This window comes from Melanerpes formicivorus, unplaced genomic scaffold, assembly GCF_026170545.1.
Source record: "Melanerpes formicivorus ecotype bairdi unplaced genomic scaffold, bMelFor1.0.p_v2 SCAF_5, whole genome shotgun sequence".
Taxonomy (NCBI): domain Eukaryota; kingdom Metazoa; phylum Chordata; class Aves; order Piciformes; family Picidae; genus Melanerpes; species Melanerpes formicivorus.
The window spans coordinates 10,121,033-10,134,451 of NW_027142357.1; the positions used below are offsets into that span (position 1 = coordinate 10,121,033).

At 46.8% G+C, this 13,419-nt stretch overlaps 1 protein-coding gene across 17 annotated transcripts in view; it reads right to left on the minus strand.

The window, feature by feature from the left end:
* The window catches only part of MLPH (melanophilin), a 32,381-nt gene extending 20,023 nt beyond the window's left edge, over positions 1–12,358 (minus strand). For 3 of the 17 annotated variants that reach the window (XM_068138055.1, XM_068138052.1, XM_068138049.1), the window contains exons 1-8: positions 12,117–12,358; positions 10,984–11,208; positions 6,781–7,002; positions 5,539–5,675; positions 4,351–4,389; positions 3,008–3,102; positions 1,877–2,005; positions 330–522 (exon numbers count right to left, since the gene is read on the minus strand). In XM_068138055.1, coding sequence (XP_067994156.1) covers positions 330–522; positions 1,877–2,005; positions 3,008–3,102; positions 4,351–4,389; positions 5,539–5,675; positions 6,781–7,002; positions 10,984–11,093 — 925 coding nt within the window. In that variant the 5' untranslated portion in view covers positions 11,094–11,208; positions 12,117–12,358. The other 14 variants (XM_068138051.1, XM_068138045.1, XM_068138061.1 and 11 more) reach the window with 11 other exon arrangements.
* Positions 12,359–13,419: the final 1,061 nt, after the last annotated feature.

A 13,419-nucleotide genomic window follows, 5' to 3' on the forward strand; every position in this document is an offset into this window, starting at 1 on the left:
GTACTGTCCATTCGATTGTGTCTAGTTTCTACCCTGGTCAAGACTGGTAGGTATGAAATGGATGGACACCTCAAGAACAAACCCTCTGGCTTTGAGAAATGAGTTGGTCTGGAACAAGCCCAGCCTGTTAGAACTAAATAACTTCAGCTGATTCTTTCATGAGGAAAACCAGCTTTGCAGATGGATATTTTGTCTTCACCCTTAAGCCTTTTTGTTCCTCTGAGGTTGTTTAAAATAAATAAAAATCAAAGACATTTTCCTTTTGATCCAACTCTTGCAGCCACTTTTTCTCCAAAGGATACAAGAAGAGCCTAGCCAGAGACACCTACCAGGTTTTGCACTTCTTTCCAGGCTTCTTCTCCGTGAATTCACAGTGAGTCGAACCTCTGTGCTGAAGTGCTGCTCTGGAGGGCTTATGCCTGGTCCCTGTTCCTGCAAGATGTGGTGAAAGACCAGATCTGCATCTGTGATCCTGGAGTCCTGGGAGGCATCTTCAGCTGAATTGGGAAAATCTGTGAAGGACTGAGAGATGAGGGTTGCTGCTGAGCAGTTGCCAGAGAGGGTTCCATACTTCTAATCTTTGCCAACAGCTCCTAGCTTTATCCTCCAGCAGATACATGAATTAACCTTTATTGATGCCAGCTCCTAATAATTCAGATTTTCCCTTGCTGATGAGCCTTGAGCAATACTTCTCATCACGACCAGGGGGCACTGTTAATTTTCACAAGAGCAAGGCACAGTGTGTCCCATGAGCAAGGCTGCAAAATGCTCTCCTCTTCTAAAAGAAGGTGCCCACTCCCTTTTTCAAATACTAGCCACCTTCTGCCATGCAAATAATCTACAACCCATAAATCTGATCCAGAGAACCTTGACAGAGGCCAGCCTTCCCTAGACTCATGTTGAATTCTGCTGCATAAAGATGAGCTTAGGTAAAGAAAGAAGGAATCTATTTAATAGTTTGCCCAAAACACTCCAATTTACATGGAGTTGTGTGGACTGGGTTTGTTTGTTTGGGTTTTTTTTAAGCCTTTGCTACACATCTCAGCACAGTCTACTTCTGCCCTGGAGTAGAGTTTGAAGCATCACAGCATCATTAGATGGAAGAAGTTGCTGTTTAATGTTTTAAAAGTGAAATTTCATCAAGAAATGTGTTGCTGTCCAGAGCCTGAAGGTGGCTGATGGCTGACCCCCCTAAGCTCTTGGTGGGATCATGGGATGCAGCTCACTGCAGATGCTCACGCTGGAGCTGTCTGTGGGTCCTGCTTCTGGTTGGGAGCTCCTGACACTAAGACACATATAGTCTCCTATACAGAAATAACCATGTCCTCCCCTCTAACGGATGGGGGCCTCCACCCCACAGGTGCAATCACACTGGCTCTGTGGGTTTCACCTTCTCTAAATCACAAAGGCTGTGTGCCCCATGAAAATAATGTCCAGCTACATCTCCAGTGCTGCCACATGACAAAAGCAGCCTGAACTGGTTGGGATGGTGGGAGAAGAGTGTGGCTTCGTCTTGTCCCTTGAGTATTGAACCTCCCAAATTTGCTGGTAACTTGAGTGTCCTATAGCCTTGGAACAACACAAGAAAACTTTTGTCAGCAGAGACCAAAGAAATCAGCAGGGAGAAGGCCATAAAACCTCTTGTTGTCCCATTTTACCACTCATCCTTGCTTCAGTCAGGTGTCCTACTCCTGACTCAGCCGGAGGCAAAGGACTCCAAATGGAAGAATTTAGCAAGTGGGGCTATGTCGAGCAAGGATTGGTACCACTGCCTCTCAGCATCAGCTGAAGCAGATTTTGACAACTGGATGAGGAGGTAACAGAGACAGCAAGAAGAAAGCAGAAGAAAGGAACCCCCACAGCACTTTCCCAGTACCTGGAAAGCATCCGGACTGCTGGCTGCTGGAGAGAGCTGCACAGATTGGCGACGAGACTGAGCAGAGTACTCTGAGTCCAGTTCAAAATCAAAGGGGTGGACAGACAGCAGGCGCTTTGTCTTGCGCATCTTAGTGTAGGAAGTGCAATAAAGAAAAATTCAGCATAAACCACAGCCAACCTTGAAGAAAGGGTGAGGGAGGGCCCTTGTCTTCCTGGTTTGTTTCAGTTTGCACAGCCCAAAGCATGGCTCCCAGTTTTTGCAGAGAAAATTTGGTCCTATATTGTCCTGCTTGCAGGGAGCCAGGTATATGGGGCAATACATGCTAATGCTGGAGTCAAGGAAAAGTGGGTTCCCGATTTCCCCATTCTCTGGCTCAGGAACAGAGAGTGAGAGTCACTCTCCTGCTCAGAGAGAGATCCAGGAGAAGCTTTTGAGTCATGAGGCATCCCCTTACATTCAGAGAAAGGATGCTGTGGGCAGATCTCTCTGAAAGGTTATCAGCTGCTCTGAGGCAGGAGCAGCTTTGACAAGCCTCTAAGACTTCAGAAACAGATGAAAATGAAGTATTAAGTGTGTGAAATGCAGCACATACTGGTAGTTGCAGGCCAAGATGTATGTAACAGCCTGTATGAAACCCCACTGGCATTTCAAACACACCGGCAGGTTTCACACCTGCTGCAGGGACAAACATACTTGCCATCAGGCTTCTTAATCTGTGTGCACACAGTCCCTGAATATTCCAGAAGATAACTCAATATACTCATGAAGCCAGCTGTGCTTTGCTACTCTATCAGGTATCTCTTCCAGTAAGAAAACTGGTGGGTTCTCACTATATGAGTAGGAGCTGGAACTTTTCTGTCAAGTGAGGGCATCCTTAGTGTCAACAGTGAGCCTTTTCTCCAAAGGACCCCTGTTTGTAATTTTACAGACTTTGTAATTTCTACACAAACTGGGAGAGGAGCTTATCTGAGAGAAGAAATAGAGAGAAAGGCCCAGTTTTGAATGTGACAAAGGAAACCACCACCATCACCATCACTACCATCACCACCGCCACCACCACCCAAGGCAGGCCAGCAGCAGTTGGGGACACAGAGTGAGACAGAAGAGGCCTCAGAATGAAGTGCTTACTCTGCTGTAGCACTCTGCCTCAGCTCCACGAAGTACACTGTCTTCATCATCGCTGTCATCCCCAATGTCACCACTGGTGAGGAGCTGGCATTCACCTGGAAGGGAGACAACAGCATGCTGTGTATGGGCAGCTCCAGAACCCAGTTCCTAGGGAAGGGAACTCCCCACCATAGTGGTCACACCAATGCACCTGTAGGAGATTATACTTCTTGTTTGTGGTGAAAAGGTCCAGATTAGAAGTAATTCCACAATTTTTTCTTTCTTTCTAATTTTTTTGCATACCACACCATAACCAGTAGAGTGCACCAGTAAAAGGAAGGGAATGAAGAATGGGACAGGAACATCTTAAGGCAACCCCAGTGCTGCAGCTGACATGTAGTGACCATAGTCCAAGGTCTGTAGGGTAGAAACGTTTTCAGGAACAGTTCCCAAACAGCACTGAAGATATGCATTCTTAGCACTTGATCTTGCCAAAGCTTGGCTGGATTCTCACTGCTTCCCCTTCCAGCTGTGCACCATCACAGATGTGGAAGTGACCACTGCAAGAAGCTGAAGGGTATCTGTATCACAGAGAGCAGCCCAAGGTCCACCCAGGTGACTCATGTTTTGAAGGCACTACAGGTAATATTAACACTGCTCTGTTTCTGTTGTTCCTGGTTCCCATCAGCCAGCTCCACTATTTATCAGTGTCCCATTCCTTTTTTGGGTCTCCATTCATGTACCCAAATCAGTGCCAAGCCCAGCAGTGCACTTGGAATAACACAAATGCCAGACGAAGTCCAAAGCCCAGGCAGACAAAACACTCTTTCTTATATCAAATGACAAGGTGCAGTGAATTTTTCCTGCAAGGACTTCTATGGAACATAATCTGAAGTCCCAAGTTCATATAATCATTGAATCACTTTGATTTGAAGAGACATTTAAGATCATCAAGTCCAATCATAACCTAGCCCTGACAAGACATTACTAAAACATGTCTCTCAGCACCCCATCTGTATGCCTTTTAAATACCTCCAGGCATGGCAACTCCTCCACTTCAGTGGGCTACTCTGGAATATGGGCTTGGTATGGGTGCATTCAGATGAGGAGTACTTGCAAGCTTGAAATTTGGCATGAAAGAAAAAGCCCTGTTGCATCCAAGTCTACCCTTTGAGACCCTGGGTACATTGCAGTGCAAGAGATGAGCGTTACAGTCCACCTCCAATGCAGTGGAAAAGTGATCTTCCTGGTCCAGCCACACAAAACCCTACTGGAGTGCCCATAGCCAGAGGGTGTGAAGATAAAAAGACACTGTAAACCTCTCTTGAACTGCAAGCCACATGCTGCAATTTATTATTACTTACTGTTAATGTCTGGCAGGCTGTAAACTCTGTCATGAAGACCTAAATGGAAAGAAAAATGGTGGGAAAAATAAATAAGCACATTTTTCTCCAGGTACCTCATAGAGAATAAGCCCCAGAGCTATGGTTCACTGGAGTTCTCATTCTCTAGCCATCACAATGCACAAACATCTAAAAGGTTCTTTAGAGAGGGAAAAAAAAGGGCACTTGGAAGCAGGACTTGACTTTTAAAAGTCAAAGAACTCTCTGCCACAATTTCTACAGTCCTGAGGCAACAAGCCTGGGAGCGCACAGCAGCAGAGGAAGCCACAGCCACCAGCAGATGGCCATGCAAAGTTTAATGGTCTCCTGTTGTTCCACTGTACCACCTGCAGCCAGAGGCATGTCCCAGGAGGATATTCTTGCTTGCTCAAGGGTCAAGCCAATTCACTGGTGTTAATGAATTAAAACCAACAAACCCCTCTCTTTTTGAAAAAGAGAACAGAATCCAAATGCAAAGAAAGCTAAAGCACTGTTATCCTCACACTTGGTTGGGATTGCTTTTAGATTGTCCTTTCTCTGTGGTTTGATGCATTTTTCAGACTGGATGCTGCATAAATTGTGTCTCAGCACACTAATTTGATATTCAATGCCATTACTACCCATTCTCTTTCTGCTATGTCTGCCACTCTGGATAAAGTGTGATTGAACCAATTGAAGCATCTTATGTCTATGGCATTTGTGCAAACTTTTCTGTGGCTCCTTGAGATAAGAAAACAATCCACATTGGTTTGCAAAGGCAAAGAGCAAAGCAGTGCAGGAGCTGTATGAATGGCAACTAGCAGATACCCAGTAAATAACATTGTGTTAAGAACTTTCAGCATGTGCTTATGCACTGTTGGGGCAGTATCGGAATGCAGGACATGAAAGTTTTAAAACCAAGCACGAGAGATTCTGAAGTCTGTAGTAAAAACTTGAACCTTAATGAAGGGAAAAAATAATCCACCAAGAACATCTGCTCTGCTGCTCTCAATATGAAGGCACAGCTCTGAACCTCTGCATCCTCCCCAAGATATTTTGAACAGTCTTGAAAACACACAACACTCAGAGCATCACTAATGCTGATGTTCCTCCCTTAGTGTATACCAAGATGGTGCTGCACAGAGGCCTCACATGCAGCAGAGCAGGAGAAGCTCCAGTGCTCGTCCTCACCTAGAAATGCAGAGTTCAGCCCACGCCCTGGCTGCAGCCTACCATAGAGCGACTGCAGCACCTTGGCACTTCCAAACCTCTTGAAACGGGATCGCACGTGTTCATAGTACCACTCCAGGGAACCGATCTTCACAATCCTGCCCAAAGAGAAGATGCCCATGCAGGTGAGCCAGTCCAGCCACAGAATCATAGAACAGTTTAGGTCAGAAGGGACCTTTGAGATCAAAGAGTCCAAGCATTAAACTAGTAATGCCAAGCCCAACACTAAACCATGCCCTTCAGAGCCACATCTACATATCTTTTAAATACCTCCAGGGATGGTGACTCCACTGCCTCCACAATCCTTTCAGTGAAGAAATTTTTCCTAATGGCCAATCTAAACATCCCCTAATGCAACTTGAGGTCATTTGCTCTTGTCTTATTGTTAGTGGTGAGAACAGACCAACCCCTGCCTTACTTCAGCCTCCTTTCAGGTGGTCGTAGCTTCCTTTTTTCCTCTCAGCTTCCTTTTCTCCAGCTTAAACAACCCCAGCTCCCTCAGGCATTTGTCACAAGACTTGTGCTCTATACCCTTCACCCCAGCTTTGTTGCCCTTCTTTGGACAAACTTGAGCACCCTAATGTCCTCCTTGTAGTGAGAGGCCCTTCCTGTAGTGAGAGATACTGAACACAGTATCTGAGGTGCAGTCTCATTGGTGCCAAGTACAGGGGCACATTTGCTTCCCTACTCCTGCTGGTCACACTATTTCTGATACAAGCCTGCATACTGTTGGGCTTCTTGACCACTTAGGCACATTGCTGGCTCATATTCAGTTGGCTGATGACCAGCACCCCTGGCAATTTTCCAGCCACTGTTCCCCAAGCTTGTTGCATTGCATGGGGTTGTTATGACCCAGGTGCAGGACCAGACCAGCCTTGTTGAACATCATACCATGAGGTTGCATTCTATCAAATATGTGAACTAGGGGATAAAGATATGAGAGATAACTGGGCCCAAAACTGAGCCCTGAAGAACACCACTTTTGACAGGCTACCAATTGGATTTAAATCCATTCACCTCCACTCTTGAGCTTGGCCATCCAGCAATGTTCACGGTGACCAGACCCACACCTAGAAACCATCTCTAAACAAAACCAGAGCATAATGGCTTTCTAAGCAGCAAAAAGGGATGCAGAAATTGGGTGAATATTCTTGAGATTCAGCTCTGAGGCTCTCCTTGGCTCTCGCCCTCCAGGAGTGGTACCTGGAGAGGCGGCAGGGATCACAGACCCAGCCTTGTTCCTTCTTGTTGTAGCGGCTGCAGTTCTTGCAGGTGTAGAAGTGGCAGTCCAGGCACTGCCTCTTGCTGTTCAGCAGGAACTTGAAGGGCTGGAGGCAGTGGACACAATGGGTTTCATTGAGGTGGGACTGGTTTGTCAGGAACTCTCTCTTGCTGCTCTCCTGGTCGATCTTGCATTTCAGCTCCCTGCAGAAAAGAGCCAGACCCACAGAAACTTGGTTTTGTTAGTGTTTCACTGTGGACTCTCACATGGCAAAGGCTGTCATGCCTCAGTCATTTCAGGAATGATTTTCCAGAGAACATCCTAAGTCCTGCAGCTTGTGGAAGCAGCTGCAGGGCAAATCTAATAAATAACACATCACGAGATAAATAGGCAGAAAAAAGAAGTGGGCTCCAGATTCAGGGTAGGTTGCTTTACATTCAGATCTGACACTGTTAAATTTAAGAGTTGATTGGGCCAAAACCTGTCCCTTTTGCTTCACAGGGCACTGAGCATAAATCCCAGGAACCTCAGGAGAGTGGCTCCTCTGAAAGTCTCTGGCTGCCTCTCAACTCAACCCAGTGTTTGAACCTGAAGTTCAGCTGCAACGTGAAGCTTTCTGGAAATCTTGGTTTAAAAAAAAAAAAAGCCAATCTTAGATTAAAAAGGATTGCAAGGGGTTTTGTGACCTAGTCCTTCAGTGCTAAATTCAGCAGAGACATTTATTAAGGGCAGAAGTGATGTACAATGAGGTCCTGGCTGTTCAGAGGGTGGCAGCAGGAGGAGATTCTCATGGTCCTGTGAAAGCCCCATCTAGCACATGGCTTTCCAAGACCACATTCTCGTGGCAGTCTATCACTATGAGCTTCTTCTGCTACCCAGACCCAGCTGCCAGAGCAGGTCCCCATGCAAGAAGATGCCCATGTGAGGCTGAAGCCCCAGTGACAGCCAGGGCCAGCTAAAATGCCTGTGGAGTTGGTGGGGGCCCACTGTGCTACCCAAAGACTTTCTGTTTGTTCCCCATGCCTCAGGTGTGTTTGCCTTTAGGGCTATGGCTGAGAGGCAATGTTTGACTTGTAGGGAAGGTCTAGAATGTTGTTTTCTGTCTAGGCAGGGTTAGAAAGCTGCATTTTATAGGGCTGAAGTAAGCCTGGACCAACAAATTCCAGGAATCAAACCTGGAAGCTGCTTTATGAACACAGTGTGGCCCACAGGGCTTGTGGTGATGCTCCTAGTGCTCATCAGCTACTGGGGAGATGGCCCAATGCTGGAGTAACCACCGCAGGAGCCTTGCTGACCTGCAGCACAACGCTGGGACATCCACAGGAGCAGTGATTTGGCTGGTGGTGGCAATCAGCAGTCAAGTGAATGTCAGTCAAATTAATCTCTGTCTAACCAAATCAGTTTGCACATTGGGGATTGGCTCTTGGTTTTGGTTTGTTTGTTGTTTTTTTTATGGAAGAGACTGTTCTCTTCACCTCACTGCCCACACACCAAGCTATGTTTGCTCTTACAGGGAGCGATACCAACCTGCATTAACTGGCAATCTGAGACATGAAAATCAGTATGAGGACTGGACTGGGCACCTAGCTTTCATATTCAGCTACTCACTGCTCTAGCAGCATTCTGAAAGACCTAGGGAGAAGTTAGGTTATGATTGGACTTGATAATCTTAAGGTCTTTTCCAGCCAGGACATCCTATGATTCTAAATATTTAGCAGGAAATTGATATGTGGCTACTAAAAGCAAAACCCCAAACCAAACCCTTAGGTGGGGCTCAGTGCTCCTTTTTCACTCCTGTGCTAAGGCGGTTTCCAGCAGGATTCAGTCTTTCACTGGCCTGATTTTTCTGGTTCCCAGGAACAGGTTTGATCGCTTCGCTTCCCCTCCCTTGCCTGCAAGACCTGATGAAGGGAGGACAAGCCTCAGCCAAACCAGTTTAAAACCTGCAGGAACCACATGCCTCCTGTCTCCTTTTGCTGGCAGGAGCACAAGCCAGCTCTTTCCCTTCTATGCTCGCGGCAGGGCAAAATTAATCAGTAACAGTGGGATGCCAAAATGCAATAGGGTCAGTCCTGCTGTTCCCCCAAAATGGGGTTACTGGCAGGGATTTTTATAGAAGAAAGCAGGGACAGTCCCCACAAAGTGGCCTTTATTTAGTTTCTTGGGCAAAGCATTACCCTCGCATGGTTGTGCAGTTTCTGGCTAGCTGAAGCCTTTGTCACTTGGTGGTGAATAGCTTCTATCAAAAAGAAAATGCAGAGAAGTAGCAGAAAGGGAAGAAAAAGACCAAGATGGGAGAGGAACATTTTTTCAATGTTTGCAGGTTGAGACATGCCTTGAGGTGAATAGGAAAGCAAATGAATAGAAAAGCAAATGGGGATGGCCAGAGAACAGGGTGAATGGCTGCAGAGCCTCCCATAATCACACCATGTTCCAGCTTGTTACAGGCAGAAAATGCTCAGGCACCTCTGTATCCAGCATATGACTGGTGGTCTGGTCTTTGCCAGGTATCACAGAAATATCTAATGTATGATCAGCTGAGCCTGTGGGGGGAGAGGAAGGATGGGGCTGAGAGGAAAAAAAGAGACAGACCAAACCTAAAAACCCAAGCAGTGACTGCTGAGGCAGAGCTGCTTAGGAGAAGAGATATCAGCTGCATAAAAGCATCCTGTCCTGGTTCAGAGACCTCCTCCCTGTCTTACACCTCCCATATCATGACACTCAATTTGGGAGCCTCCTGGGCATCAGAGTGGACCCAGATAAACCAGTCTGGCGCCAAGGTCAAGCAGGTAAAGAATTTACCTCACCCACGTCTTTGCTGCAGGGCACAGCAATGTTGGCCTCCACCGCCTCCTTCCAGGCAGAGCTCAGATCCATCACAAGGGAGACATTCACCCTTTCCAGGGTGATAATTTTTTTCTAAACACTCTTGTTTGATCTCTGTCCTGCACTGCCGAGCTACCAGCAGAGGAAGGGAATAGATGATATTGAATTATCTCTGTCTCCTTCACAGACTGGGCTTTCTTAGGCAAAAAGAAATAATTAGGAGCTTCTTGAGGCCAAGGGTGTAAATGGAGAGGTTCCCATATAGCCTTGTGTGAAAATCCACGAGGCAAGCTTTTGGGGGGTGCTTCACCAGCTCCGATGCCGGTATTCCAAATGAAAAAGGATGACTCTTACTTCTCACCTTTCCCTTTGCATTTGACAAAGGAACTAATATGCTTTTGGTCTCCAGGCACTGCTGTGCCATATGCACGAGCCCTGACTCACAAAATTCAGAGCTAGGAGGGTGTGAGGACTCAGCAGGAGTGCAGCACTGCCCAAGCCCAGTCTGTGAGCTTAATGAGAATTTGGCCAGCCCCTGAACAGGAATGCTACAGCTTCCTGAAATAAAGCTAAGAAATTAAGTTCAGTGCCTGATGTAGTTAATGAACAAGGCCTAAAATCCTACAATTTCTCCTGTTCAAGAGTTAATCTGATCTGACTGAACATTTTTAAAGCAGCACTTTTGTTAAATGCCCTGTTTATAAGAACTTAGAAGATATGCTCTTTTGCTAGCCCAGTGATTTTCAATCTTTTCCCAATCTGTGCCCCCATAAAAATTTCTCAAGATGTCACAGACCCCTGTAGAGCATATACTAAAGGCTGCTGTACTGGATTTGCTATTTTTCTCAGTTACTTTTCAAAGATCCTTCAGGAGTCAGTGGACTCCCAGCACTGAACACCCCTCCTGCCCTCAATTCACAACCATCATGTGAAAGGGAGACAGAATCTATCCTTTGGTCCAAGGTAAGCTCTCCATGTGAGTGTCACACCAGTGCCAAATTCCCACAAAGGCATTTCCCGAGTGTGGGGCTAGACCCTTTAAAGGTCCCTTCCAACACAAAGCGTTCTAGGATTCTGTATCTGTCCCTGTAAACGCCGCAGTGAACACTGATTTGCATCACTGCCGATGGCAGGGTGCCAGTTTGCACTCTTACACCCCAGTGCGTCACCTTGCCGCTGATAATGTAATCTATTAACTACCGGGTTTAATTTTAACAGTCAGGTCCTGGCTGTTCCTCCCTGTCCACACTCTCAACACATTGCTTTATTCCTACAACCAATATGCAAGTGGATGTACAGGCATCTGTGGCTACGGCTTGCTTGCACCCAACCCAGCAGACCACCGAGCAGATACTCACTCCAGCCGTTCCTCCTCTTTCTTCCGCAGGTCAAAGTCTCGTTGAACAACTTCCCAAACGTGCTTGGCCTCTTCATCGGTTAGCTTGGAGAGGTCCAGCTTCCTCCCCATCTTGTCCTAGCGAAGGCTGATGCTCGTCCCGTTACTAGCTATCCCGAGTGTTTGCTGTCCTCTGCCCCGGGATGCTGAGGGAGAGGGAAGAGCTCAGCTCCACCTCCGTGGTTGCCTATATAAATGGGGCAGAGACAGAGCTGCGGGCAGGCCAGCCGGCTCCTGCCAGCACCGCAGCCAGTCTGCCGGGCTAGCCTGCCTGCAAAGACGGGTGGTGAGCGACACTGGCACAGTGCCTATCGACTGCGGGGACTCCTCGTCACCCGGGCGAGCAGCCCTGCCTCTCCCCGGGGTCCTGCCCAGAGCTGCAGGCAGCTCCAGACCTCGTCCGCCTGGCTGGGCTTAAAGGAGATGTTTGCTCTCAAATTAGCTGCCTGATTTATGCAGGGTGCACGAATCAAGCCAAACCTTCAAACGCTTGCCCGGGGCAGGCAGGCCACGGGGTTTGGGAAGGAGCTGAGCCTGCACACCCAGAGTGACCAGCTCCATCGTGATGGGTCCTGCCCCACCACAACCTTCTGCTGCTCACTCCCCGGCTCTTCCTTGTGTCTGATATCGTTAAACCAATTCCCTCCCCACCCCTCAACAGCTTCGGAAAGAGAAATGAAGAACATCTGTCTGGCTTCCCCCCACCAGTACAGCCAGATCGGAGACTGTCTTCCTAAGTTTGCTAACCACTCTCGCAGCAACTGAGGAAGCTGAGCTTTGCTTGTAGCTTAATTAGGACACAGTATTCCGCTCTTTTACAGTTAGTAAGAAAGGATGATGTGACAGGATTTTAAGAAAAACATTCAACATGTCACATATCCACAATAATCCAACCAAAACTGTCCTCCTGCTCAGTAAAACACAGTCTAAGTAGGAATTCCCCAGACCTTGGATGTTATAAAGAAACCCATTTCTTACCTTCATCAGAGCAAATAGCAATGCTAACCACACTTTTCACAACCCAACAAGTATCCAAACAGAGCAAGATGACAAAACCGAGGAGGAAAACTCTTCTGCCTGGTGGGACCAACCTACCTGCTTCTCAGACACTGACCGCTCCTGCACATGGGTGCAGGGAATTATCCACGCTGCCGACTCACTTGAACAAAAGACCTGATTAAACTCGGAGCCAGAAAAGGATTTTGAATCCAAGCTTGGATGAATTATATGCAGAAAAGGTGATAATTACAGGTCCAATGTTGAGCTTGGATATCAGGAATGCATGATCTTCGCTGGAAGCCAGAAATTGATTTGTAGCTCCTCTTCCAGCAGAGATGTGGTCCCAGCAAAAGCAATTAGTTTTTTTTTGGCAGGAGCCAGACATCAGTTGGGCTGAAACTTACATAAGTGTATTTGAGAGCCTGTGTGCACCCCACTGTGTCTAAACAGAGGAGTGGGTCAATAGATACTAATTAACATCACAACGATCCTCTGTTTCAGGGCCTGTCTGTACAATCATGCCCCGAGCTCCAAAGCTGGGGTCTGTGCTGCCCAGATCCAAATGCTTTATTCTCTGAAAGGATAAAGAGGTTGCATAAAGTCTGGAAGATGTCACCTGCTATGCAATGAAAACGTGAAAAATGCAAGGGTTCAGCAGTGCCCAAACCTCTGAAAAGGGCTGGTTTAGCCAGAAAACCATCGCCTGGGAAATGTCTCAGGTGCAGGTCCACAGAATTAATTTCAAGTATTATGTTGGCCTGGGGACTCTGTCTCTTTGGGGAAACTCTCTTCCCTCAGCTCACCAGCAAAGAAAGACTTTTCCTTCTTTCAAGGCAGTTAGTTGAATTTTGTAGCAGTCAGTTGAATTCAGATCCAGCAACCACCAGCTTCCAGCAATACTCCTTTGAGAAGGACAATTAACCTTGATTGCCCACAGCTCTTTCTCCAATCATGCAATCACAAATTAAGGATCCCAATCTTATCAATTTGTGCAAAAGAAGAAAAAACCAGCACAAACTCAGAGCCACTTGTACAGACACTATCACATGTCATAGGGCCAGACATATTAGAAGCAGCTCACCAGTGCCTGCAGAAAACATGTGTGTGGGGGGTGGAAGCTCAGAACAGGGATACAAAGGAGAAGGTGAGTTATGTGTATCCCCTACTAGATACAGGATCAACTAGATTTCAAGTCCAGTTGAGCTAGTGGCAAAATGGAAGAGAGAAGTGTTGCAAGCTAAGCCTTTCCTGGGAAACCAAGTATGGATGGAGTTCATTCTGGTTTTCAGTATTCAAATTCTCATAAAGGAATGGGATTTCTAAGCTATCTTCTTTAGGAGAATATACCCTTCTAGATGCAGGGCTGCTCTTCTAAAGATAATATTCACATGAGCTGTTA